Source organism: Mytilus edulis, chromosome 9, assembly GCF_963676685.1.
Source record: "Mytilus edulis chromosome 9, xbMytEdul2.2, whole genome shotgun sequence".
Classification (NCBI taxonomy): Eukaryota; Metazoa; Mollusca; class Bivalvia; order Mytilida; family Mytilidae; genus Mytilus; species Mytilus edulis.
This window is the reverse complement of record NC_092352.1, coordinates 87,415,176-87,442,196: the sequence shown is the minus strand read 5'-3', so window position 1 is coordinate 87,442,196 and position 27,021 is coordinate 87,415,176. Positions and strand designations below refer to the sequence as shown.

Genomic DNA, 27,021 nt, shown 5'->3' with positions numbered 1-27,021 from the left:
CTTGGAAGGATAATTCATTGAAGGTCATAACATGTGACAATATAATAACCTTGGAAGGATAATTCATTGAAGGTCATAACATGTGACAATATAATAACCTTGGAAGGATAATTCATTGAAGGTCATAACATGTGACAATATAATAACCTTGGAAGGATAATTCATTGAAGGTCATAACATGTGACAATATAATAACCTTGGAAGGATAATTCATTGAAGGTCATAACATGTGACAATATAATAACCTTGGAAGGATAATTCATTGAAGGTCATAATATTTTCAGCTACTAACCTGACCAAACCAGCCAACACCCATTTCTTTTATGTAGGTCAGATGACTTCTAGGAAAAGCTTTAAAGGATGCTGAAATAAAATACATAAACTTCTGTTAATACACTTTATGAACACAAATGTATACCGGCTGGATTTGTTTTTACCTGTTCTAAGTCAGGAACCTGATGTTCAGTAGTTGTCATTTGTTGTTTTGTTGTTCATAAGTGTTTCTCGTTTCTTGGTTTTTTTTATATAGATTAGACCATAGGGTTTCCCTTTTGAATGGTTTGACACTAGTCATTTTTGGGGCCTTTTATAGCTCCCTGTTTAGTGTGAGTCAAGGCTCCTTGTTTAAGACCGTACTTTGACCTATAACTGTTAACTTGTTACAATTGTTACTTAGATGGACAAGTGTCTCAATGGCACTCATACCACATCTTCTTACATCTTTGTAAGTGCTTAACCTCAATTGCATAAAAATTATAAATAGTGTGTTAAAAAGTAATAAGAACCTTTTTCATTGCAAGGTTTTGTAGTTATATTAAAAAAAAATGTTTAAATATTCTTGCTCCTAATTGTTCCTTGCTTATAAGGTTTGTATTTTTCCATTCTGAAAATGAAGATTTTCTTTTGCAAAGGGATCTTCCACTTATTTTTCACGTCCTCATTTAATCCCAGACAATATATATTTGATGCACAAGTATTGATATCAAGTATAAATTTATGGTGATGCCCTTATTTAACACCCACAAAAAGTTAAAAGTTGATGCAGTGAAATTGCAAAATAGCAACCAGGGAAGAATATAATATATTCTAAAATAGTTATGTGAAGGCCTCATTGTATTTATCAACTATGATCCAATATTTTAGCATTCATCTGTGTTGGAATACAGAAAGTATCTGAGTATTCAGCAATTATTTCAGCTAACATACAAAGGTGCATGTCACAGTTTTTTCTTTCATAATAAAGGTCTCACTATTATTACATTTTAGCAAGCTAAACAAAGATATTACCTTTACCTACACACTCAATGCAATCGGCTGTAGTAGAAAACAAACACAATGACCACTCCATTTCTGTTTGCTTGTAATCTGGTAAAGGAAGCCAGTGAAATTAAAATTTATTTCTGCCTTTTGTAGAAACTTCATTTACCAAATTGTTTAGAAATTTGTTCATGTAATTTGTGATGGTTTTACTTACCAACTTGATTACCACTTTGGTAATTTGTGATGGTTTCACTTACCAACTTGTTTACCACTTTGGTAATTTGTGATGGTTTCACTTACCAACTTGATTACCACTTTGGTAATTTGTGATGGTTTCACTTACCAACTTGTTTACCACTTTGGTAATTTGTGATGGTTTCACTTACCAACTTGTTTACCACTTTGGTAATTTGTGATGGTTTACCACTTTGGTAAATTGTGATGGTATTACAGACTTACCGACTCGTTTAGCACTCTGTTTCTGTATTTCTGTATTGGTACAGGATATTCTAGGCCTCAATGCTGTAGCAGTTACTGTCTTGGCTAGTATATCTGGGATGGTCTCAAATGTAACTTGTGATATATCAGAGGTATCTTGGGAAAAGACTGTATTTCCAAAGCCACCCTCCAAATCATTTTCAAATGTCTGAACAAAATAAAAATTGTATTCAAGAAAAGAATATTTACAATTTTCTTGCAAACAAGCAACTTTCATGCTTCTCTAATTGTTTGTCTATAGGATATTTAGCAAGCAAAAGTATTTTTCAAATTAATATTCAAGTTATTTGTGATATACACTTCATAATTGTTAATTTCTGTGTCATTTTGGTCTCTTGTGGAGAGTTGTCTCATTGGCAATCATACCACATCTTTTTATTTTATATTCATGCTAAACATGTTTTTATATAAATGTGCCATGTAACGGGTTTGCAGCTATTGCATTTATACTTTCAAAATATACCTATCTATTTTGGCTATTCAAGAACCATTATCAGATTTTGTTGCATGTCACGACAGCTGCCTATTGAGAGTTAAGATACTGACAGATACCATCAAAATCTTTGAAAATCAATTAGCTTATTTGCATATATTTAAATTTCCATTATCAACATTTTTATACTAAAATTTTAAAGAATTAGTTGAATGCTTTTTGAAAAGATAACATTGAGATTTTCCATAACTTTCTTGCAATTTTTATCTTGATTAGGCTGACAAGTAGGGGTTAAAACTGGAGTTGTTTCTTTTTGTCTAGTTTGTAAAATTAATAGAGTTCCTTGTGTAATGCTCATGTTGTGATCTGAGAATGTATAGAAATCAAAGGAAAAGTTGTAATTTGGTGATTACTACATCATGTTCATGATACAAATTCTTAATAGTGCTTTTATTGCTATATCTATCTGTCTCTTAAAAAAATACATGGCATAGGTCATTTATGGGTCATAGCTTTTTTACAAAAACTTACTGTGAATCCTGATCCTCTCTTAAAGAGATGACAAACACATCCAAACACCAACACAACAGAGGAAATGACAATAGCCACTCCTGCCAGTAGAGCTATGTCTATCATCCTGCTATGCTAGTCTGAAAAAAATAACATTTAATTACAACACCTTATCTTAGATCATTGATGATTCAAAGAGGTTCAAAATGTTGAAATAAACGATACTGTTTTTTGGTTCATTTGACATGTTTGATTTTATATTTTGAAAGCAGTGATTCAGACTTTAATAACTATCATTGTGATAAGGTAAATACATAAACACAGAATGGTTTTCCTGATCTTTTTTCCAACTATCAAACAATTGAAATTGTTATCATGTCACCAAATGAAAATGTGTGTTATCAATCATGGTTTTTACATTGATGATACAGGTAATGCTCAAATAATAAGTTAATTTTATACTTCAGGTATAGTTTTTTTGTGAAAGGAACCAAAATTAATCTAATCAAATATTTCACTTGTAAAATTTTACTTGTATATACATGATATATGGTGGAAGGGGTTGTTCTTTGTATTTTATCACATGTTAGGCATACAAATTTGATTGCATACTTCTGAGAAAAATAAAGTATTACATATCTGTTTCTTTTTTTTTTCATTTATAATCAGCATGATTGATAATACAGAAAATCATCAAACAAGTATTGTGGTTTTTTTTCATTTATACAATGTTATAGTTTTTGTTATGTATACATTAGGTACATTTTTTCTCAAATTAAACCGTGTGTTTGCTTGATTGGATTTATTCACACTATATAGCTACCATCATTGATGATTAACAAATAAAAAGAGATTCAAAATGTTGAAATAAATGGTTACTGTTAGGGCTATCTACTTTTTATTATATAGTACAATTATTGCTATTTTTTTAAGACCATAAGTGATCTATAGTTCCTATATATATCCACATCTTTTGTTTGTTGACGGATTTCTATCTTATGAGTAGTCCAAATAATTATGACATCTGGCAAGGCTATTTTAATTTTTTTTTGGGACGCCAATTAAAATAGCCTTGCCAGACGTCATAATTATTTGGACTATCTTATGAGCAATCTTTCTTATTTTTGTATTAAATGTGTCTGGAGAGCATGATTCTACATAGGGGGTCTCATTGGGGGGTTCCGATCCCGGATCCCGCTTACTGTTTTGACCGATTCCCGTATCCCGCTTACACTATGTATGTAAGCAATTCTCATTTTTTTGTCATTTCCCGGGTCCCGCTAGACCTCATTTCCCGTTTTCCCGACACAATAGTTTGACTTTCACGTGTCACGCTTACAAAAAATCGGCAATCCCGCGTCACGCTTAGACCCCAATGAGACCCACTACATAAATGTACAAAATCATCTTTGTCTCCACCAGGACTCAAACCTGGGACCTCTGTGTTAGAAGGAAGTGTGTTAACCAATTGAGCTAAAGAACCATTCACGACTGACTTCATGTTACGTATCTACTAATGTCAGCAAGGAATGGAAGCAATCCCATCACAATAGTACTAATGGATTTTTATATTTATGCCATTTGGGCAATTTTTCTATAATCCCTGTTTTACTGCGACAAAAATAAAGCATCTCTTACTGATTATAATCTATAGAATTAGTTGTTTGAATTATGTTTATTGACTAGTTTCTGAATATTTTTGGATGACTACCCAATCAAATCAGATTTCAAACACGCCTCTGGCTCTGTTTATAATTCCTTTAACAATATCATTATGTGTTCAAATTATCAGTTAATAAAACGGTTGGAAATTAAACATACTGTATACTCTCTGCATTCACATAACAAGAAGGTGTGCCTTAATATTTTGTTTAATTCTCCCCTTTCGTCTTTCCATTTTTAATCTTCTTTCGGAATACTTTTAGACTGGTCGTTGTTGACTCATCTTTCTCGAATTGGTATATCTCGTCCCTTTAACAAGCTCGACCCAAGTATTTGACTCAATCTTGACTTTAACATTTTATTGTGGTACCTCATTAGAATATATAAGGCAGCAACGAAAAACAAACTATTTTTTTCGCGACAAGTCGAAAACAATTTTTTTCTTTCAATTTTAGCATTACATATAGTGGCAGCTGAGGGTGTATCAAACAATTTTTTTTTTTCAGAACTGATTCAAAACAATTTTTTTTTTCTCCAAAAACTGGAAACAAACTTTTTTTTCCAAAAAAAACCATAGCCCCCCCCCCCCCCCTTCCCCAGAAAATCAAATGGTTGCTGTCTAACATCTTATTCATTTAAACGAAAATAGATATTGAACCGGTTTTATTGAACTGATGCACCATTTTTTTTAATAACTTATAATAATAAAGAAAAATGGTGCATTGCATATGTCATGGAATAGAGGTTCATTTTATAGGATATATTCTATATGTTTCGCAATTCTGTTATATTATTTCCTCTGAAAGACTTACTGGACTTAATCCACTTCGTCCCATGGGGGACATAGGGCATTTCCTCTGAAAGAATATAACAACATTTTTTCCATAACGGAAAAAATGTTTCGAATAATTAGTCAGTTCTAAAATTATTACATTATTATAAGAAATTTTCTTTAGAAACTTCTGTAACTTAATTGAAGAAACCAATAAATATACAGGCACATGGACATAACTTATTCGTTTTTTTTTTATATATATATATCTACCTTCCAGCATTTTCAAATATTTTCCAATAAATTGACACAGCTTAGTAACTGTATTAAAATCTGTACGTTCTAATTTTGCATGATGGCCATGTTTTAATTTTGCATATAATGATATCATTTGATAACTTCAACACTGTTGTCGACAATGTGTCCCCAGGCTGGTGAATCACAAAATACGACTAACCTTTATAGAAAATGACCCAATTGCATAGGATGTATAAACCTCTTAAAATATATCATCTTTAAACCGCAATTAACAATAATTTTCAAATGAAATTTATCTACCTAAATTTGCTGTTACTAGATTCAACATTAAGATGACTGTTGTCCATTTTTGGACCTTGATTAAAAGGGGCGAAAGATACCAGAGAGACATTCAAACTCAGAGATCGAAAATAAACTGACAAATCTATGGCTAAAGAAGGAAAAGACAAACAGACAAATATATAATAGTACACAAAACACAACTAAGAAAACTAAAGACATTGCAACACGTAACCCACCAAGAACTTAGGGTGATCTAGAGTGGTCCGGAAGGGAAAGCAGATCCTGCTTCACATGTGGCACCCGTCGCGTTGTTCATGTTATTACAAACTCGATAAATAGTCTAATTCTGTAGATCACATTCGTGAAAAGGGAACGCGATTAAAATCTCCCCTAGTTTTGGCGTACCAAAATTTATGATAGTCGGGTTGACTTTCCATTTTCTTTTCAAAATTTCCTTTTCTCAATATTCAGTTTGGAATAATATTAAGAGTGTTAATTGTGATTTAATTTTTATATGTGAGTGTTTACAAGGATGTCTCAGTCTTCAGTTTACTTTTAGCAACGTTTTGAAATTATAAGATACATTATGACAAAATTGGCTACAGTACATGATTTACCAAGTTCAAAGCATAAAATACATGATGACAAAACGTGTCTATCGTATATCTAGTTTACCTAAGCCAACGTATACAATATATCAATATTCTTTTGCCTTATTCATGTATGCTCTGTATGCCCCTTGTGGGCCCTTAATTGGAAATAAAATATGTTCTGTTCTGTTCTGTTCGGTTCTATACAAGATGCAATACCTATCGAAAAACTTGCCTCCCGCACATGTTCTTAACTTATGCAAATGTATAAGATATATTTCAAAATTACCTACCATACAGGACATACAGTTTACCCAGACCAAAGTATAAAATACATTAAGACAAAACTTGCATACCACACAGTTTACCTAGACCAAAGCATAATATGTATTATGACAAAACTTGCCTACCACACAGTTTACTTAGACCAACGGATAATATGTATTATGACAAAACTTGTCTACGATGCAGTTTACTTAGGCCAATGCATAGAAGAGATATAAGAAAAACATTGTAGTTAGTCTACTGTAGTTTATGCCAAAGTATATATAAGTTACATTCAGATAAGGCCAAAGTTATACATTATGACAAGTTTGACAACCGTATTATAGTTTTCTTAGTCTAAAGTTATGTTTTCTTTGATTTATGTGGAAAACAAAGACTCAAGTATTTCAGATAATCTTTTGAAAAAATAGGAAATAAGCGAACAATGTAAGAATTGCAACGTATTTGATTACTATATCATATAATTAAACAGGGCATATTTATCGATGTAATGTAAAACCATTATAACTACTAGTAATCGATACAAATTTATTATCTATTTTGCTTTATTTTATGGACTATATTACTTCTATGAAGTATATGTCTAATGACTAGAAATATAATAATGAAATTTGAATTTGAATATGAGTTTAAATTTGAAATGAGTTTGAATTTGAATTGAAATGAAATTCGTATTTGAATTGAAATGAAATAAATATAAGTTTAAATTTAAATTTAAAAGAAGTTTGAAATTCGAATTGAAATCAAAATTGAATTTGAATTGAAATGAAATTTGAATTTATAATATTGAAATGAAATTTGAATTTATATTGAAATGAAATTTGAATTTATATTGAAATAAAATTTGATGTTGAATAGAAATGAAATGAAATTTTGAATTGAAATGATCGGATCTGAGTTGAAATGAAATTCGAATTTGATTGGAAATGAAATTCGAATTTGATTGGAAATGAAATTTGAAAATGAAATTTGAATTTGAAATTAATTTGTAAATTTGAATTTGAATTTGCATGAATTTGAATTTGAAATTGAAATTGAAATTGAAATTGAAATTGAAATTGAAATTGAAATTGAATTTGAATTTGAATTTGAATTTGAATTTGAATATGAATTTGAATTTGAATTTGAATTTGAATTTGAATTTGAATTTGAATTTGAATTTGAATTTCACTATACAAATCCTTGCTTGATCTAAATCTTGATCTTGATGAAATAAAATATTTTGTCTTGTCTTGTCTTGATGAATTTGACTGAATTTGAATTTCTTTTAAATTGTATATAAGTAAGTAAGTAAGTAAGTAAGTAAGTAAGTAAAACTTTATTTGGATTCGGCATATTGACAAACAATACAAACATAAGCTCTAATGAGCTTTTCACCGAATATAAAAACATATGCAATAACAAATAAAACAAGGCATGCAGCATGCAATAAATAATAAAAAGTAGCACCAAAAATTAACTCTAAGCAAATAGCATATAGTTATTACATGTATCTTGCAAAATACCAAAACATATATATGAAGCACTAAAATTTTTAAAAATTTTCTGTTAAAAATTATTTATTAAATAATTTATGATTTATAAAGTAAAAATTTAAAATCTTTCAAATTTTAAAAATTAAAAAAAAAAAAAAAAAAAATTTCAGTTGCAAAGCAAACTGTTAATGCAGCATAAAAAGCATAAATATTGTAACACATTAGTTATCTACAGGCAGAGCAAAAACATATATAATCGCAAATAGCATAATTGTGAGTAACGAAAATTTGTGTAAAAGAATTTGTTTCGTAGATAGCACGTTCTGGTTGGTACATCCTTTTTGAGGGACGAGAAAACGTAGAATCACCTTCACATTCGGAATTACTTGGATAATTTCTTTGTGTAATGGCCGCTGCTGTGTAGGCGGAGGAGGAAGTTGGATTGGCTACTGTTTTGGTTATACAGTCAGATAATATTTACAGAAGATAATATTAAATGGTGATCCAAGTGACAATGAGTTCAGAAACTTGCAACTCGTTTGATCTATCAGGTCAGTACTAATGCAATTCTTGTTTTAAAATAGGCTGCTTTGTCCGCGAACTATGTTTATCAACAATTAAATAATTTATAAAGGTCAATAAATACATGTATACATCCATTAAAATAATTATTATTGAGGCAAAGGTCATGTCGGATATAAAGTTATATTTTAGTTTTTTGTTTATTCATACTCAGATGCTGTTGTTAGCCGATTCAAGCTGCAATAATCTGTCACTCGTTATGATTCATAAAAAAATAAACAACTCACTCAATAATTCCTATAGGCTAGCTAGCGCTACAGCCATACTTTTCACATGACATTGATTAAAACTACCATTTTCTTATAAAGGTATATCAAGTTTTGTTGCACATATTATTGTTAATTACTCATTTGAATAAATGCAAACTTTAAAGACATTTCAGAGAGTTTTGTTTGGTTTTAAAACATTTGATTTTAGTATTTGGTTCCATTTCATTTACTTTATTGATTCCATAGTTGAGTCAGACATCATTGAAATTATGTAAGGTGATTGTTGCTGTGGTGGAATTGTAAGGACCAGGGGATGTAGATGTAGTTGAAATAATTGGTCCAATATGGCAATAACAAACCAGTTAAATTTCGTTTTTTTATTTGTATTATATTAACTGTCAAAAGCTAAACTTAAAATGACTGGGGATTGTAAATTAGTTTTATCTTACCTGAAGTAACAGTGCCAGATACACATATAATTGAAGGAGGGGAACACACATAATTTGAGTATGATAAAATCAGGATGTGTTTTTTTGGCAGTCTGCACCATTAGCCACTAGGACATGGAGTACCATGCCCCAGACTAGTAAAATTTCATACAGACTAGTGAGTTTTTGCAAAAACTTTGTTTAGACACCTGAGAAAAATGTTGGAATATTGGTCTTCGGACAAGTAGTCAGAAAAGATTTTGATGCAGACTGCTATAGGGTGAAATGTCTTCCAGCAAACAGTGTCTTGCAATTGTAAACTAGCTATTCAAACATCAAAATCATTGTTTGGTCTTCACTAATTCAAAACAAGTGTGAGGCAATCTTAAGGAAACATGAACTATTATCAATGATTATTGTTCTAAATATGATTGTAATGATTGCCACTGGACATTCAATCTTGGAATTACATAGAAAGAAAGATGTGAAGTTGATAACCTGATAACCTTTCATTAAAAGGTAAAGGTTAACAAACTAGTTCACTTGAAAAGATTGGTCAGATGCATTTTGAAATGCAGGACACAAAATATCAATACAATATACACACATGACATACATTGTACTGATACAAATCATGTTTATTTACTTACATGTAAATATAGATTAGAAGTTATGTTTACTTGTACATGTATATCATATGTATATGTAAATATGTAAAAACATTATTTTATTTTGAAGGTTTGAATAATTATAATCCTATTTATCTTCTCCTCTAAAAAAGTTTAATCTAGTATTTTTTCACAACCCCTTTTTGTTCTGGTTTGATATATTTACCTTTTGATAAGAGTTCAACCTATTATCTTTAAAGCTAAACAAGCAATCAGTTGTGTTAAGTAAATGAGTAAGGCCTTCAAAAATTCCTACCTAGAGTCTTGGTATTGAGCTGTATATTGAAGATTACAGACAAAGACGATTTATATTGTCCATGAAAATTTTTATGAACAGCAATTAAGACAACTACTGTGGATTCATTATTATTCGTTGGGTACCAATTTTCATGGATTTCGTGGGTACAGGTGAACCATGAATTCAATTTTATGTCCAATGAATAATAAATTTTCCTTAGGCTTGTATGTCATGTATGTAGAATTCAGCAAAACCACGAAATCAAATATCCACGAACTTGCAAATTTTGCTCAATCCACGAAAATTAGTACCCACGAAAATAAATGAATCCACAGTATTATTGACGGATAATGAAACAAACTGTAAGAGCATTGTAGTCAGTAAAAATTAAAAAAAAAAAGAATGACTTTTTTTTCAAAAATAACACTTGGTAAAGTAATGTTCACCCCTCAGGCCTGACTGACATACCAAAAGTAGACAAAAGAGCACCATTTTTATGAGAGGTAAGCATGTATGTAGATGATCTCAGCATAAATTATTTATAAATATATACTTTTCTTTTAACTTCTAGATTCTAAATCAGTATGTTTCATGAGTCATCTCCCTGTTTAAAAAAACAAACTATGGCTTGAACAAGCTAAGTCAATTACTGAATTAGTGTTGGGCTAAAAAAAAAATTGATACATGAATCAAAATGTTCCAAATCTTGCCTTGTTCAAATCTGTGCAAATCTATAACTCCTACAATTTATTGTAAAACTTCAAGACAAAAATGTTTGAATAGAAAAAGCCTTGAAACTACATGAAATTTTGACATCATTTATTATTAGCCAATGATTTGTCTACAAAAGGAAAAAATGAATGAGAGTCTAAATATTTGAAAATATGTTAAAAGATCATTCGTCAAGTTCATTAACATGTTTTAGTGTTTAAATTATACTATTGACATTTTAATGCATTCAAATTCCAAATATTTGGATACCCTAAGTTTATGTGTGTATAGTTTTGTAATGCCCCCAATGTTACGTAGTGGAGGTGCATTAAGTTTTACCTTTGTCTGTGTGTTTGTACACATGTCCCTACATCCCGAAATTGGTTTCGGTTCTCTAACTGGAGTGTGCCTCAACCAAACTTATGAAACTTATACACAATGTTTATTACCACAATATACAGATCAAGTTTGAATTTTGGTTATGTCACTCTAAATTTTCTAGAGTTATGCCCCTTAATAAATACAAAAATTGCGACATTTTTAGTTTCTGTTCTCTAACTTGAGTTTGCCTTAACCAAATGTATGAAACTTGTATACACACTGTTTATTACCACATAACATAGATCCAGTTTTGTTTATACCAACTGTGCTAGACTGTCGAATGTACAATTGTACCGTATCAAAGGTTGTAAAACCACCCTCGTTGGCCTCTTTTCTGAACTAATTATGTGATCACAAGAAGACCAGGATGTCAGTGAAATAAATGTTGTAACTTACATTGTATGTAAACTTTGATACTTTTTGAAAAACTTTGGAAATCTGTATTTGAAATTTTGGTGGTTAAGCCCACTAGCATATCATAATTAAAAAAAGGATATTCATGATAGTCACAGGTTTGTGGATCAAGGATATTTAGGCTATATGAAGTGCAAAAAAACGATGCCAGAGGTTACATGTCTGCTTATGATAAATCCCAACTGGTCTGGACATTGCTGTATTTAAAGAGGTCTATGTGGCGTTAGCTGTGTGGCCCCCATCCCTTTTGAAACAGCCTCTGATTTATTCATAGAACTATTTCCTTCATTAACTATAAGGGTTGGATTAACTTAAATGTAGCAAAGTATAATTTATTTACTTTGATGTAATACTTTTATCTTAACTTGGTGAACATGGTGAAGATAGAGCTTGTAATCCAGGGGTTAAAGGTTTTCTCTACCACAAAAAGTTATAATTGTTGGAAAATACAGTGTCAGAGATTAAAAATCAGACGTTCAAAGTTCAGATGCTTGATACTTTTAGAGTCAAGATCACTTTATTTCTTTAAAAACAGAAATTTTTAAACAAATGCCATCTATTTGAATCATGAGTTTCATGAGTGGATTGCAACAAACCTAAAACAAATTAAAGACATAGCAAAAGGAAAAAAAGATATGGCTTTTCTATTTTCAAGAAAATAAAAATAGAGCAAATGACCCCTTAAGGGGGCTCGCGGGTATAAATCATTTTTGTTTAAATAGAGGATTTCACTATGTTTTTCTATAAAGCAACTTTATCATATACTTAATAGAAAAATAAAATTAAAAAATGGGGTCACCGTTCATTTAAGTTTATACTTATCTGCCTTCGAAAGAAGAATACATTTTTGTACAGGTACTTTTATTTCTGTTGATTACCAATAGGAGAAATGGAGTTAATATCGAAATAAAAAAAGAACTATATTACAGAAATCGCTTTAATTTTACAATATTTTAATTTGAGTACAGCTTATTTGAAAATAATAATAAAAAATACAAGGCACCGATGAGTTAAAAAAGATATTTCAATTTTAATGCCAAAAAAATGTCTATTTTTGCACCAAAGGGAGATAATTTGGAGCTTTACCAATGACATACATGTACACATTTTAAAAGTCATCTGGGGCCAAAAAGAATTGATTTTTTGGGAAAATTTTTGATAACCACATAATAAAGTAATAACTAATAAAGTAATAAATTAAATTTGTAATGAAAAAAAAAATGTTTAAATTTTTGCTGAAATTTTGTACCCTCAAGCCTGGCCTTAACCCATGCTAACCTGAATGGTAAGACAGGGTCAAGGTTACCTCTGCCAAATATTTAACTGGGTACTTGGAAAGCTCTTCAGTCCATTCCAGTTCTGAAGAAAGAATTTGAATACATTTGTACTAGATTTTTCTAGATAAATATAATTTTTTTTATATTGCATCAATATCATATTACATGTATCATCATCAATGTTGCATTTATGTGCAGTTCAGGAGCAATGGTTAACTCTGTCAAATTTCTACTTTTCCTGAAAATGTTCACTTAAAGAATTTGTTTAAGTAAAAACACTCGGGAGAACAAAACTTCATCTGAAGTGTTGGCAAAAAATAACTACAACTGTTTGATTCTGACGCACCCTGCACAGATCTCCAGGGTCCACTTTGAATTGTCCTTCAACCCTAATTTACCTTACACAGTTTATACTTATCAGTGTGTGTACATATTATGTATGTAAATTTATGAATGGAAAGTGTTTAAAGATATTCAGTAAGCAAGAAAATGAAAATATCCAGCTATTACAAACTGATATATACATATATAAATAGCTGAAGTAATTAATTTTATGTATAGATTGTACCATATGGTGGTAACAAATATCTCTGTTATAAAACATGTTCATTTCGTACCATGTTTCATTTCATGCATGGTTAGAAAACTCTAGACAGGAATTTGATTAGTTGAAAACAGATGGATTAAAGTGTTCAAAAAAGCTGGTCAAGGTTTTTGTGTGAAAATACAAAAATAAAAACACAGATGCTGTTTTTAAGTTGAAGCAGTTCTTGCATATTTATTTTTATGTGTTGCTCCAAATAAAAGTGTTTATCTTTAGACATTGATATAAATTCAACATGTTGGATGTGTAATAAATTGGATTATATATATCTTTGTTAACCATGTGAAATCTAAAGATTTGTGTATTCAAAGTTCAACATCAAAAGGGATGTTTGTTGTTAGTTCATTAATTGATGAAGATAAATCTCTCTTGTGACTTTGATTTGAGATCTACACAACAAAACTGCAGTGAGAACCTTTTTTCTTTATGATAATTACATGGATTATAACTTAATGGATTCTTATCTATTCTTTCTTTGTTCTTTCCTTCCTCTTTGTTCTTGATTCTGTTGAATGCATACATTTTATTTGATATAACAAAGAATAATGAATACACCCAGTTTTGGACAAACTGGTTTCACTGCAGAGTGCTATGAGTTAACTTTTAATGCAAAACTTTAAATTTTAAAATCCATTCTTTCTGTTTTCTTTGTTATTTCTCTCTTCTGTTGCTATTTTTGTCACAAAATTTGTGAAACAAACTGTAATGTATAAGAATTACACTTGATAATTTGCCTTACTTCTTTGTTCTTTTTCTCCAAATGTTTCTATTTTTTGCTACAAAGTTTTATAAAACAAACTGCACAATGATTACACCAGATAATTACAGAAATTCACCTGACAGTTTATTTTATCGTGATTTATTGTAAGAAAAAACAGTTGGCAGTTTGTTTTTGCAATATTTAGACTTAAGTAGCCACATGTATACAGTGAATCATTAGCAATGTTGATATACTTAATTGTTCGGCATTTGTTTTAGATTTGACGCCTGAGGAAAAACTGCTACTAGATAGCATTAGAAAGAGAAAGCTTCAGCTTCTACAGGAAATACAGGTATGTGTAGTCAAATTATCATATGGTTTAATGTGCATATTATATTGCTGCATGCTGAAGTTTAATGGAATTAATGTTTTTGTACAGACAACTGCCTAAGTGCTGAAAGAGGCATTTTTTGTCCTGTGTAAATGAAAGAGAAATATAAACAGAAGTATGGTACATATAATAGCAATAATGGGTATATAAACTTTCTATAGATATATAGGTTTACTGTAATTGCTAGTTAAAATACAAATAATCAATCAATTTAGTGCTAAATGTCTAGATGTTTAAACTATGTATACCATAGTGACTTAATCTCCATCGTAAAAAACATCCTTTTAAAACTGGGTACATGTACCTAGTACTTATTGACAATTTTAACTGGAATATAAGAGAATTGGTAAAATATAACAAAAAATTAGATCAATTTTATTTAATTAGAATATTTGTATAACTGGGTAAATCCAGCTTTAAAAAAAATTGTGCCAATGTTTATACCCAGGAGTAAATTCTGTGTCTTTTTTTTTCCATTCCATTTATTTATAGACAAAAGTCTAGTAGCCCTGACCAGAATATAGTGAGCATGCATGCATGGACTGTGTTACACAGGTTTTGATTGCCATCTTTTGGTTCTATATTTCCATTTACAGTACACTAAACATGCTATTATTTGAACTTGGAATTATTTTTAATTATGGAATTTGCATAATTTCTTGTGTTTAAATTTTTTAATAAATTCCATGTTTATTTGGTATTATAATCTTTTCAGCGGTTAATAACACTTTCCATACAATGTATTTTGGTTAGATAGTGTTGTGCGCGGCACAGTACATTCTATTGAAAATATACTATTTTCTTTGTAATAGAAAGTGTTGTGCCCAGCACAGAACATTTCAGTACAGAATAAACATGGAATTTATTAAAAATTTCAATAACAAGAAATCAAGCAAATTCCATAATTAAAAATAATTCCAAGTTCAAATAATAGCCTGTTACTTGTTCTTAGACTTTCCAAGCGTGTATAAATAGTCTTAAGAAGTCTTTACATGTTTACAATCATGACTCCTGCCAATGACAGAACCGTGCAGATGGCAAAGTTTTAGAAAATCATACAAAAGAAAAATCTGAAACATAATTATCAGGAACTGATTGGTCAGGTGATGATACTGGGAAGAAATCTTGTTATATTTGATTTGTTAGGATTAGATATCAGATCAATCGGTCATTGGCAGTCTAGGGTACCAGTAAATACATCCAAAACACCTGTCATTAGGTGAAAAGTACAATGATAAAATGATGATTTATAATGAGTACTATCCTGATAGTAATGGCATACTGAGCAGCTAACTAACAAGCTATTTTTATTCACTTGCAAGGTCAGTTTTTAGATTTTGTGGAAGCTTTAAAAAAAAAACACCAAAAAACGTTAACAGGATGGAAGAAAGATCTAGTGATCTATACATTTGTATTATTATTATCTCCCTTATGACAATTACTGTCTTTGTGTTTGTTTGTTTTTATTATTAAAGGCTTTAAGCAGCTTATATATATATATTGCCAGTAAATATTCTGTGAAAACTTGTTTAGCAGCAAATAATTGATTGGTCGATCTCATGAGGAAATTACATATAGATCAAGTGAAATTAGTGCTTATACCCACTCAGAAAAGGTGTTTAAATTTGTACAGTTTTGAACAAAAACCTTAACTAGTTTTAATGAAGAAGTATGTTTTGGATATGGGTGTCTTTGGGTTATGGTGTTGTACACCTATTTTGGGTCTCCTGGTTATCAGGACTGCCTCACACAATATTTCCCTTATGTCCGAAAAGATCATCGGGAACATGTTTTAGCAATATATTATTGAGTTGGTTCTTACCATAGTTACCAAGGCCAAGTACACTATAATGGATGGGTCAAATTATTTTATCTCTAAAAAACATATATGTTTGGGACAAATGCATGCATTCAAAATTGCATGCACACAATTTATACATACATGACATACAGTGTATTGGAGAAACATCCTAAAATGACAAATCAAGTCTATGTGTACCCGTTGTTGATCCCACATTCTAATACACACTACATAAGTAAGTCGTAAATCTTCCCGTGAGAAGATATCAGTCTTAAAATATATAACTTCGTTACTAAAACTGAAGTTGCTATTTCCTAAAATGTTAAAAGGCTATAATGTCATTCATATATGTACATGTATAATATGTGTGTTACTAACTCTTTTGTGAATCATTATGCTGCACAATATATTAACAATAGGTAATGTTATAAAAGCACTTCAAAGCTATAAGGACTGACTGGCTTGTATGTTTCCTGTTGTTTGGTTTTTGGCTTTTTTTCGTTATTCCGCCTTTGTGAATTATTATACAGTGATAAGTTTGAAATGGATTAAAAAAGGAGACCTTAGAGTGAAAAATGTATACTTTCCTTTTATTATAGTATATTTTGTGGATGTAATAGGTATTTTTGAAGTGGTTCAAAAATGTAAAAGAAAAATGGATGCTCATATAGTCTGCTGGCGATTTGATAATGTTACATGTGGAATACAACAGAGTTGATGTGATGTGCTGTTTAATAATATCTCAATTGTTCAAAAGGATTACTAATTCGTGTCTTTTGAGGATGCCTGAGTAAAACTGAAGAAAATTTTCACAATATTTATGTTTCTACCAAATTGCAAATTATTAAGGAAGTTGTTCACTATAAATAATAGAAAATTTCCATCTGTGTGGTTAGACAAATTCAAGCATGGTCTCTGTGACTGGAAAGGAGCACATGTCCACCCTGTTTCTGGCAGAATATAATGATACCTGGAAATTAGTGATGAAATCTTTAGTTGAAGATGCTAAAATGAAAAAAACTGTTACGTCTAAATTGAAAAGAAAGGATGCTTATGTCAGGGTTAAATATAAAAAAAAGAAAAGAGCTTGTTTAGGAAAGGCTTTCACACCCCCTGATAAAAAGGTGAGATTGTATAAGAGAAGTTATTGTCACATTTCACTAGCTCAGGCCAGGTCTGTGATTGTGGTTGCAACATACCTTCTTTTATAGGCTACCCTCCATACTTTATCCCCCTGCTCACAAGACATTGGGGGATGGGACAAAGAAATATGGGGTGTCAGTCTGTCTGTCCACTCTTGTTAGTGCTCTCACATGTCCAGTCTGTCTGTCCACTCTTGTTAGTGCTCTCACATGTCCAGTCTGTCTGTCCACTCTTGTTAGTGCTCTCGCATGTCCAGTCTGTCTGTCCACTCTTGTTAGTGCTCTCGCATGTCCAGTCTGTCTGTCCACTCTTGTTAGTGCTCTCGCATGTCCAGTCTGTCTGTCCACTCTTGTTAGTGCTCTCGCATGTCCAGTCTGTCTGTCCACTCTTGTTAGTGCTCTCACATGTCCAGTCTGTCTGTCCACTCTTGTTAGTGCTGTCACATGTCCAGTCTGTCTGTCCACTCTTGTTAGTGCTCTCACATGTCCAGTCTGTCTGTCCACTCTTGTTAGTGCTGTCACATGTCCAGTCTGTCTGTCCACTCTTGTTAGTGCTCTCACATGTCCAGTCTGTCTGTCCACTCTTGTTAGTGCTGTCACATGTCCAGTCTGTCTGTCCACTCTTGTTAGTGCTCTCACATGTCCAATTTTTATGAAACTTATAGCATAGGTTTATATCATTGATGTCTTAGAGGAGTTCGAAAATCAGTTTCAATCAATTATTTGTAGATACAAAAAATATGTGCAACGTAGAGGACCTTGAAACTTATTGGTTTAGGATGTAGGTATTTAATATTATCCTACATGTATGGGTAGTTAGTTCGTATGTATTGAAATAATAAAATCAGCCGAAAATGACAAATTTTAAATGGATGGGTTTGATACCACTTGTCAAATGGCATAAGCCACTAGTTATCACCATGTGGCCTTAAACAATGAGCATAATTCAACTGTAAAAGCCAGGGATATGACAAAATGCCAAACAATTCAAACAAGAAAACCAAGGATTTATGTGCTAAACCATAAAGGAAAAAAAACACAAATGATACACAGTTCAGGCCCCTGACAAGCATATACAGTTTGCTTGAGGGTTGAACAAGGTTTGTGTGCACCCAACCAAAGTACACAAAAGGTTCATTCAAACTCATGTTTGTATGTGTATAAAATCTATTTGTCCATCCATCCATTCTAATGCTGTTAAAGTAATCAGTCACACTTCTTTACCATGACATTTTGTTAATCAAGGAAGGAAGTCTTGTATTACACTTTATCACTGATATATGTACTGCAGATGTTGGTATCTCATTGCTGAATGTAACATAGATAAAACGTTTAATTAAAAATCGTCATAAAAAGCAATGTGTTTTATCATAATGATAAAGTATCTGGGGGATAAAGATAAAAAGAGCAACCTGCAGTCAGGTACAGCCATAAAGTAGTACTGGTTACAGGATGTTTGTCTTCCCAATGTCAACTAAATCACACAAGTAGTACTTCCTGTTGCTGATAAGATTAGGTTTGAGATTGGTACCAGTATGGTACCAGATTGATACAATGAAAAGACACATTTGTACCAGTTTGACAAATACAAAGAGACAGTTTTAATGGGATGTGTTTGTGATAAAAGGGTTGTTGAAAATAATGCATCGTTTTGCAAAATGTTAAAGGACAAGCAAACAAGTCAATTCCTTGAGAACCAGCTGTCTTAATCAAGCTAATGTGTGGTACCTACTTTTATTGTTGGTGCTTTACCAAATACTGTTAAGAAACTTTAAAGAGATCAAAAGTAAAATAATGCTTTTGTCTTAATTTATCTTTTAAAGATAAAACCTGCACACATCCATTCTAATTTGAATACTGCTGATGTAAGAAACACACATTAATAATGTCTGGCCTAATTGGTCTTAGGATACTCAGTATTGGCAATTTAATTATCTGATAAACTCATTACCTATCTCTCCATTCAGATAGTATAGTGCATGTTTTATGTAATTTGGATGTGAAGTATTAATCTTTGTAGATTTTGTGATTATTTATGAGGCAAGCCAGTAATTTAATTCTAAATTAAGTCCCTATTTTTTATTTGCTATACATTTCTTTAAAAAAAAAACATTAATCCTCTTACATAAGGTTTGTTTTAAGCTGGTTTTATAAATATTGCCAACTCTTGTCATTTAAACAGTTTGACTTTTATGTGAATATTTATAACAAAATAGTTGGAGTGTGTCTGTACAACAAATATTTTCTCAAACTTTCTCTGAAACTATGTCACAGAACACTTTTCAATTTTTGGTCAGCAGCTTGAATTGATATGATCTTTCTAATTTCAATGCCAAGTTTTCAATACCTAATTTCAAGTTCCACTGAACATAGAAAATGATGGAGCAAGTGGGGCATCCATCATTTGTCCATGTATTATGAACATTTCTTGTTCATATCTGTACAACATTTGCTTCTTTATGCTTTGAATTTTTATACGATCACAAAAATTGAAAAAATTTTGGTCGTATATTGGTATCACGTTGGCGTCGTCGTCTGCGTTCACGTCATCGACTTCCGAATACTTTTAGTTTTTGCACTCTAACTTTAGTAAAAGTGAATAGAAATCTATGAAATTTTAACACAAGGTTTATGACCACAAAAGGAAGGTTGGGATTGATTTTGGGAGTTTTGGTCCCAAAAATTTAAGAATTAGGGGCCAAAAAGGGGCCAAATAAGCATTTTCTTGGTTTTCGCACTATAACTTTAGTTTAAGTAAATAGAAATCTATGAAACTTTGACACAAGGTTTATGACCACTAAAGGAAGGTTGGGATTGATTTTGAGAGATTTGGTTCGAACAGTTTAGGAATTAGGGGCAAAAAAAGGGCCCAAATAAGCATTATTCTTGGTTTTCGCACAATAACTTTAGTATAAGTAAATAGAAATCAATGAAATGTAAACACAAGGTTTATGACCACAAAAGGAAAGTTGAGATTGATTTTGGGAGTTAAGGTTTCAACAGTTTAGGAATTAGGGGCCAAAAAGGGGCCCAAGTAAGCATTATTCTTGGTTTTCGCACCATAACTTTAGTATAAGTAAATAGATATCTATGAAATTTAAACACAAGGTTTAAGACCATAAAAGGAAGGTTGGGTTTGATTTTGCAAGTTTTGGTCCCAACAGTTTAGGAATAAGGGGCCCAAAGGGTCCAAAATTGAACTTTGTTTGATTTCATCAAAAATTGAATCTTTGGGGTTCTTTGATATGTCGAATCTAACTGTGTATGTAGATTCTTAATTTTTGGTCCCGTTTTCAAATTGGTCTACATTAAAGTCCAAAGGGTCCAAAATTAAACTAAGTTTGATTTTAACAAAAATTGAATTCTTGGGCTTTTTTGATATGCTGAATCTAAACATGTACTTAGATTTCTGATTATGGACCCAGTTTTCAAGTTGGTTCAAATCAGGATCCAAAATTATTATATTAAGTATTGTGCAATAGCAAGAAATTTTCAATCGCACAGTATTCAGCAATAGCAAGAAATCTTCAATTGCACAGTATTGTGCAATAGCAAATATTTTCAATTGCACAGTATTGCGCAACAGCAAGAAATATCTAATTGCAATAGCAAGAAATTTTCAATTGGAGTTATCTTTCTTTGTCCAGAATAGTAGTTGAATCAACTTAAATCATTGTTTTATACAATATACAATGTATATTCACTTTTACTACCAACTGATAAATTAAAACAATCTTTACTATTCAGTGAAACAAGCACTTTCTTTTACATTTTAATTTTTTATGATGTATTTGAATGAGTAGTTACTGTTGCAAACTCCATTAGAAATTTGAATTGAGATCAGTTTTGGAAAAAGGGAAAGGGGGATGTGAAAAAAAAATGGAGAGGAGGGGTTTAAATTTTTCTCATTTCAGATTTCATAAATAAAAAGAAAATTTCTTCAAACATTTTTTTGAGAGGATTAATATTCAACAGCATAGTGAATTGCTCAAAGGCAAAAAAAATATTTTAAGTTCATTAGACCACATTCATTCTTATCAGAAACCTATGCTGTGTCAACTATTTAATCACAATCCAAATTTAGAGCTGAATCCAGCTTGAATGTTCAATGTGTCCATACTTGCCCCAACCGTTTAGGGTTCAACCTCTGCGGTTGTATAAAGCTATGCCCTGTGGAGCATCTGGTTCTATATTATGAATGAAATTTAAGTAAATCTCACTTTTTTCCCAGAAACTACTGAACAGGATGATACATGGTCAGCCACTTGACAATGATAAGTTATAATATATATATGGGAGCTTTTTTTTCATTTGTTTGACTTCTCTTTCCTGTTTTCCCATACTTTGACTTTAAGTATGCGTTGGGATATGTTTTAAACGGTAGATTTGCTCCTATGGTATTGAACCTCAGAGTTTAATGCTAATGCAGCTTTTGCCTTCTATTTTAAGTTGTAGCAATGGAAACAGTTAAGGTCTGTTCATTCTTGTAGTTTATTAAGAAATCGGGATAACATGACTTCTCCGGTTATTTTAAATCTGATTGAACAATTGTACATTGCAACAAAGTTTTATCAAAATTACTGGAGTACAAAAGGATAGAAATTACGAGGTTCAAATGAAGTTATGATTTAGTATGGATATGAAATTCAAAATGAAACTACAACTGCTAATGTCTGTTACAAATTTATACATGTCATGTATCATACTAGTAAGGACATGCAGAAATTGCATAAGTGTACAGGGCTCACTCTACTTCAGAATTATAGGGAGAAGTGACTTCTCTTTTTGAAACTGATAGGGAGAAGTGGTGAGATTTGAAAGAGAAGTGCTCATTCGCGTGGTGCGCTGCAATGTTTGGATATTACAATAGTATAAAGGGTCATATGTAAATAATGTTCTTTTTATATTATTCAATTCATGTCTGAGTATACAATTAAAGTAACATTTCAAATTAAAAGTGTTTAAGTTTTACTAAGGTTCTTGTGAGAAACTACCTACTAAATATTTAATATCTAGCACTAAAAAAAATATTTGTTTTATTTTAAAAATGTAAAGAAATTATAATATATCAATTACAATTTAATTCAAATCTATCTTGTGTATGAAATTCAGTGTTTCTCATAAAAAAATATAAAAGTTATTAAGCTTTAAGCTAGGCCATAATATAATTAATATATAGTCTCAGAGTTAAGCAACTTTGAAACAATCCATAAAAGATATAGGGAATTATATACACCAATCAATTAGATGTAACCAAAAGTCTCTTAATGCGTGTGGAATACGTAATTTTCCCCTTTGGGATCAATATTCTTCTGTCAGCTGTTCCATCCGTGCGTCCGTAGTAATTATTGTAAACATATGGATTTCGGTCATAGCTGGTCCGGTTCAGATCCGTAGTTTAGAAATCCGTCAATGCCGGACGAATGCAAGAACATTTACAAAAATGAACAATGTTTGAAAAGTTATTTGGAAAGGAACATGACGTTTTTAATGCAATAAATGGATAAAACATTTACTGGAGGCAACTTTTATCACGTTTAAATCAAGTAACAAACTTATTTTGCCGCCGAAATTTAGGTTGATGTACGTTTTCGAGTAACAAGCACCGGAACTTGCGGAAATGCACGAAGTGATAAAAAGTTGTATTTTTATCAAATAACCGGTTACACACTGCAAAGACAATGCTTCAACCTCTTTTCTTAAGATAATGAATCGTTTATGTCTAAATTTCTTTAATTATCAATAAAAAATTGATGTTTCATCAACTTGGTAAAAGTTGAAAATGTCCGATGACGGAAGCGACTGAAAGCGAGTATCTTCAAGAACAGGGCGACTTGTTTCCACTTTTGGGGGTCGGGGAAAGCGAAGTGACGGTCGGGAAAGCGACTTCTTCGCCCAAGTCGCCTGGTAGCGTGAGCCCTGAGTGTAATGTCTTAATATGATGTTAAAATATCTAACTGTAAATTTTATTATTCCAGGAACTTAAAGATGAGATAGCAGACGTCCAATCTGAAATGGACATGATAGATGTCTCTGATGGCAGGTAAGATCAGATCAAAATATTTGTATGCTCCCTCCGTATAGTGGACAGGGGAATTAAGTTTTACCCTTTTTGTCCATCTACATCTTTCTGTACGTCCCAAAATTGGTTTCCATTCTTAAACTTCAGTGTATCTCATCCAAATATTATGAATCTTTGCAGAGCGGGGATTAAGTTTTACCCTTGTGTCCGTTTGGGTGTACCGTTGTATGTTCTGAAATTGGTTTCATTTCTTCAACTTTAGTGTGTGTAGACAGAATGTTATGAATCTTATACACAATACTTATTACCTTAAAACACAGATGAAGTATGAATTTGTGTGGCATCACTTTTTCTGTTCTAGAGTTATGCCCCTTTACAGTCGAAACGTTTTGCATCATCCAAATGTTATGAAACTTGTACATTTATACATAAAGCTTATTACCACTAAACATAGATCAAGTAGGAATTTGGGTAGCTCCACTATTTCTGTTTGTGAATTATGTCCCTTTAAAACATTGTATGTAAGATATATGTTTGTTTACTTTTCCATAAAAATATAGAGATTTCAGTTCATTTTGGAAATAGAGGAATATCCAGGACATTACTTGCTTAAAGTGTACAATTTGTCCTTTCCACTTACTCCAATGAATGTAAATAGGCTCATTCTCATAGCAATCAATTTTGCTATCTTATCACCTTTTAAAAGAGTGTTACACAGAATCTACACTTTTTTTGTCTAATGTCCTTTGTACCTCAGTGTACTGAAATAGTGCAATCACTTAACATGTATGTAAGAGGATGCAATCTACTTCAGATCAGTTACTTCCTCTACACCTCACTTAAAAAATGAAACTTGAATACAGTCATCCTTCTAGAGACAGGATGTACAGAGACATCTTATGTAATCTGTCCATTAAAACAATACAAAAAATTACATTCTACTAATTGCTTATTTTATTGATAAGAAAACTTAAAATTCTTTTATCATTCAACATATATATCACAACAGAATGTCTTCTTCTGTAAAGTTTTATGGTTTGACAGAAGCTGCAGTTAGTCATGTTTTAGAAATAAACTTCATAAAAACTGTCATGACAGTGTGTTATTGTAACTCAGACATATTCTTGCAAGTTTTTTTTCTCTGTTTCTAAAATGAATAGGCATAAAACCTGAAGACATCTTAACTTTGTAAATTTAATACTTGAGACTTACTGAAATGTATTTTCACATAATGTTTCTGTTTTTTAGTCAGAACAACCCAAAGACTAAACAGATGTCCATTGGGAAGAAGAAATTTAATATGGACCCCAAAAAGGTAGGTGATTATTATAAAAGAAGGGAGAAAGATACCAGAGGGACATTCAAATTCATAAATTATAAATAAATTGACAAAGCCATGTCTAAAAAAAAAAAGAAAAAGGGACAAAGAATAGTAAATAAAACACAACATCGAAAAATTAAGACTAAAGCAACACGAACCCCACAAAAAACTTGGACTGAAATTAAGACTAAAGCAACACGAACCCCACAAAAAAACTTGGACTGAAATTAAGACTAAAGCAATACGAACCCCACAAAAAACTTGGACTGAAATTAAGACTAAAGCAACACAAACCCCACCAAAAACTTGGACTGAAATTAAGACTAAAGCAACACGAACCCCACCAAAAAAATTTCCCACAAGTTTTCACCTGATTTCAACATCTCTATTTAAAAGTTTTCCTACTTTTCCCCAACAAAACGCAGTGTTCTCCCCAGGCCGTTTTAGCCGGTTTTATTGGGGAAAAGTAGGAAAACTTTTAAATAGAGATGTTGAAATCAGGTGAAAACTTGTGGGAAATTCACTGCTACAGATGTAATGATTCATTCCATCCATTTAGAAGGAGTTTGAGATTGTATAAAATAATTGATGAGGAAGGAAATTGACTTTCTAAATTTGTTGTTATAAAATGAAATAACATACATAGTATACATGGTATAGATATGAACATACGGAAGAATATTGTGGGTTTTCTCAGTGAGGCAGCATTTTGAAAATAGATTGCAATTAAAAAAGACTCTGATGAATTCTGTAATTTTACAACCAGGTAATTGAGAGATAATATACTATGAAATTTTGTATATGAATTAAAAGAAAAAATAAGGTATATGTCAATATGACAGCAGCTTTTTATACCCCTGCCGTAGGCAAAACGGAATTCAAATGTTAATGTCTTTCTGTCTCCATTTCTGTACTTTCTTTGTCCATTTTCATGGGGGACAATTATCTGTAATTTAAACAGCTCTACATTGACATATAATGGTTTACTTTTATAAATTGTTATTTGGATGGAGAGTTGTCTCATTGGCACTCACACCACATCTTCCTATATCTAAACCTTGTAAGTGAGCTTCATCTTCCTGAATATGCATGAAATATTTGCCACTGGACGTTAAGCAACCAACAATCAATCATGTAAGTGAGCTTCAAAATTTTTCTTTTTTAATGTTATTCTTGATATAATTGATTTATCATATGTGATGCCATTCTGATTTTTACTGGTAATCTGAAATGTATCATTTTTCAATTGACCTTTTTGGAATCTAAAGGTCTGGATCACAATATTTTCATGAAGCTATGGAAAAAACTGGTTTTTCTAAAGATTCATTAGCTTTTGAATTACTCATCATTATCATGATTATGTAGGACCTTGTTATAAAGTGTTATAATTTTTCAGGGAATAGAATATTTGATTGAACATCAGCTTCTACCCAACACACCAGAAGAGGTTGCTAAATTTCTGTTCCAAGGTGAAGGACTAAATAAGACTGCCATCGGAGACTATCTTGGTGAAGCGTAAGTATCCAGTTTCATTTTGTAAAGGTTCTGACTATAGGATCAAGGCCAGAAAATAATTTCATAAAATTTTATTAACCATTTACTTATAAGCATCATGTTTTTGTTCAATACAGTTTTAATTCATTGGTCTTGGCTCTTGCTCGTCTATATTTAACATGCAATATCAAATCAATTTTGGATATGCATCTTTCAGTTTCTAAAAGTAGCTTGCCAAGAAAGCAGAAAGTCCTTGGTCATGTTGGTTTGATCCACATTTTTATCCAATCCTAAAGTAATTTTTCACCTGCAAATATAAACCACTATACAGTAAACACTACTGATTTTCCTTATATATTTTGGGCACTGCATTAATATAATATTTTATTTTTTACAGAAAAGATTTCAATATATCGGTACTAAAGGCATTTGTGAACCTGCATGAGTTTTCTGATATGATACTGGTACAAGCTTTACGGCAGTTCCTATGGAGTTTCCGTCTGCCAGGAGAGGCACAAAAGATCGACAGAATGATGGAATGCTTCGCTGAAAGATATTGTGAATTAAACCCAGGAATGTTTACCAGTACAGGTATAATGTTTGCTGAAAATCT

At 31.5% G+C, this 27,021-nt stretch overlaps 2 protein-coding genes across 6 annotated transcripts in view; one reads left to right on the top strand and one right to left on the bottom strand.

Annotated features, from left to right (window-relative positions):
* The window catches only part of LOC139489318 (tyrosine-protein kinase Abl-like), a 32,077-nt gene extending 27,449 nt beyond the window's left edge, over window positions 1–4,628 (bottom strand). For both annotated transcript variants that reach the window (XM_071275607.1, XM_071275608.1), the window contains exons 1-4: window positions 4,523–4,628; window positions 2,723–2,841; window positions 1,720–1,906; window positions 293–363 (exon numbers count right to left, since the gene is read on the bottom strand). In XM_071275607.1, coding sequence (XP_071131708.1) covers window positions 293–363; window positions 1,720–1,906; window positions 2,723–2,827 — 363 coding nt within the window. In that variant the 5' untranslated portion in view covers window positions 2,828–2,841; window positions 4,523–4,628. The remainder of the gene's footprint in view (window positions 1–292; window positions 364–1,719; window positions 1,907–2,722; window positions 2,842–4,522) is intronic.
* A 3,774-nt stretch (window positions 4,629–8,402) lies between these two features.
* LOC139489321 (cytohesin-1-like) overlaps window positions 8,403–27,021 on the top strand; it is a 34,748-nt gene continuing 16,129 nt past the window's right edge. Inside the window, exons 1-6 of one of the 4 annotated variants that reach the window (XM_071275614.1) lie at window positions 8,403–8,576; window positions 14,516–14,589; window positions 23,550–23,614; window positions 24,842–24,908; window positions 26,311–26,429; window positions 26,806–26,999. In XM_071275614.1, the coding sequence (XP_071131715.1) occupies window positions 8,522–8,576; window positions 14,516–14,589; window positions 23,550–23,614; window positions 24,842–24,908; window positions 26,311–26,429; window positions 26,806–26,999 (574 nt within the window). In that variant the 5' untranslated portion in view covers window positions 8,403–8,521. Of the gene's footprint in view, window positions 8,577–13,609; window positions 13,945–14,515; window positions 14,590–16,738; window positions 17,554–21,893; window positions 22,044–23,549; window positions 23,615–24,841; window positions 24,909–26,310; window positions 26,430–26,805; window positions 27,000–27,021 lie in introns of those variants that run through there. The other 3 variants (XM_071275615.1, XM_071275613.1, XM_071275616.1) reach the window with 3 other exon arrangements.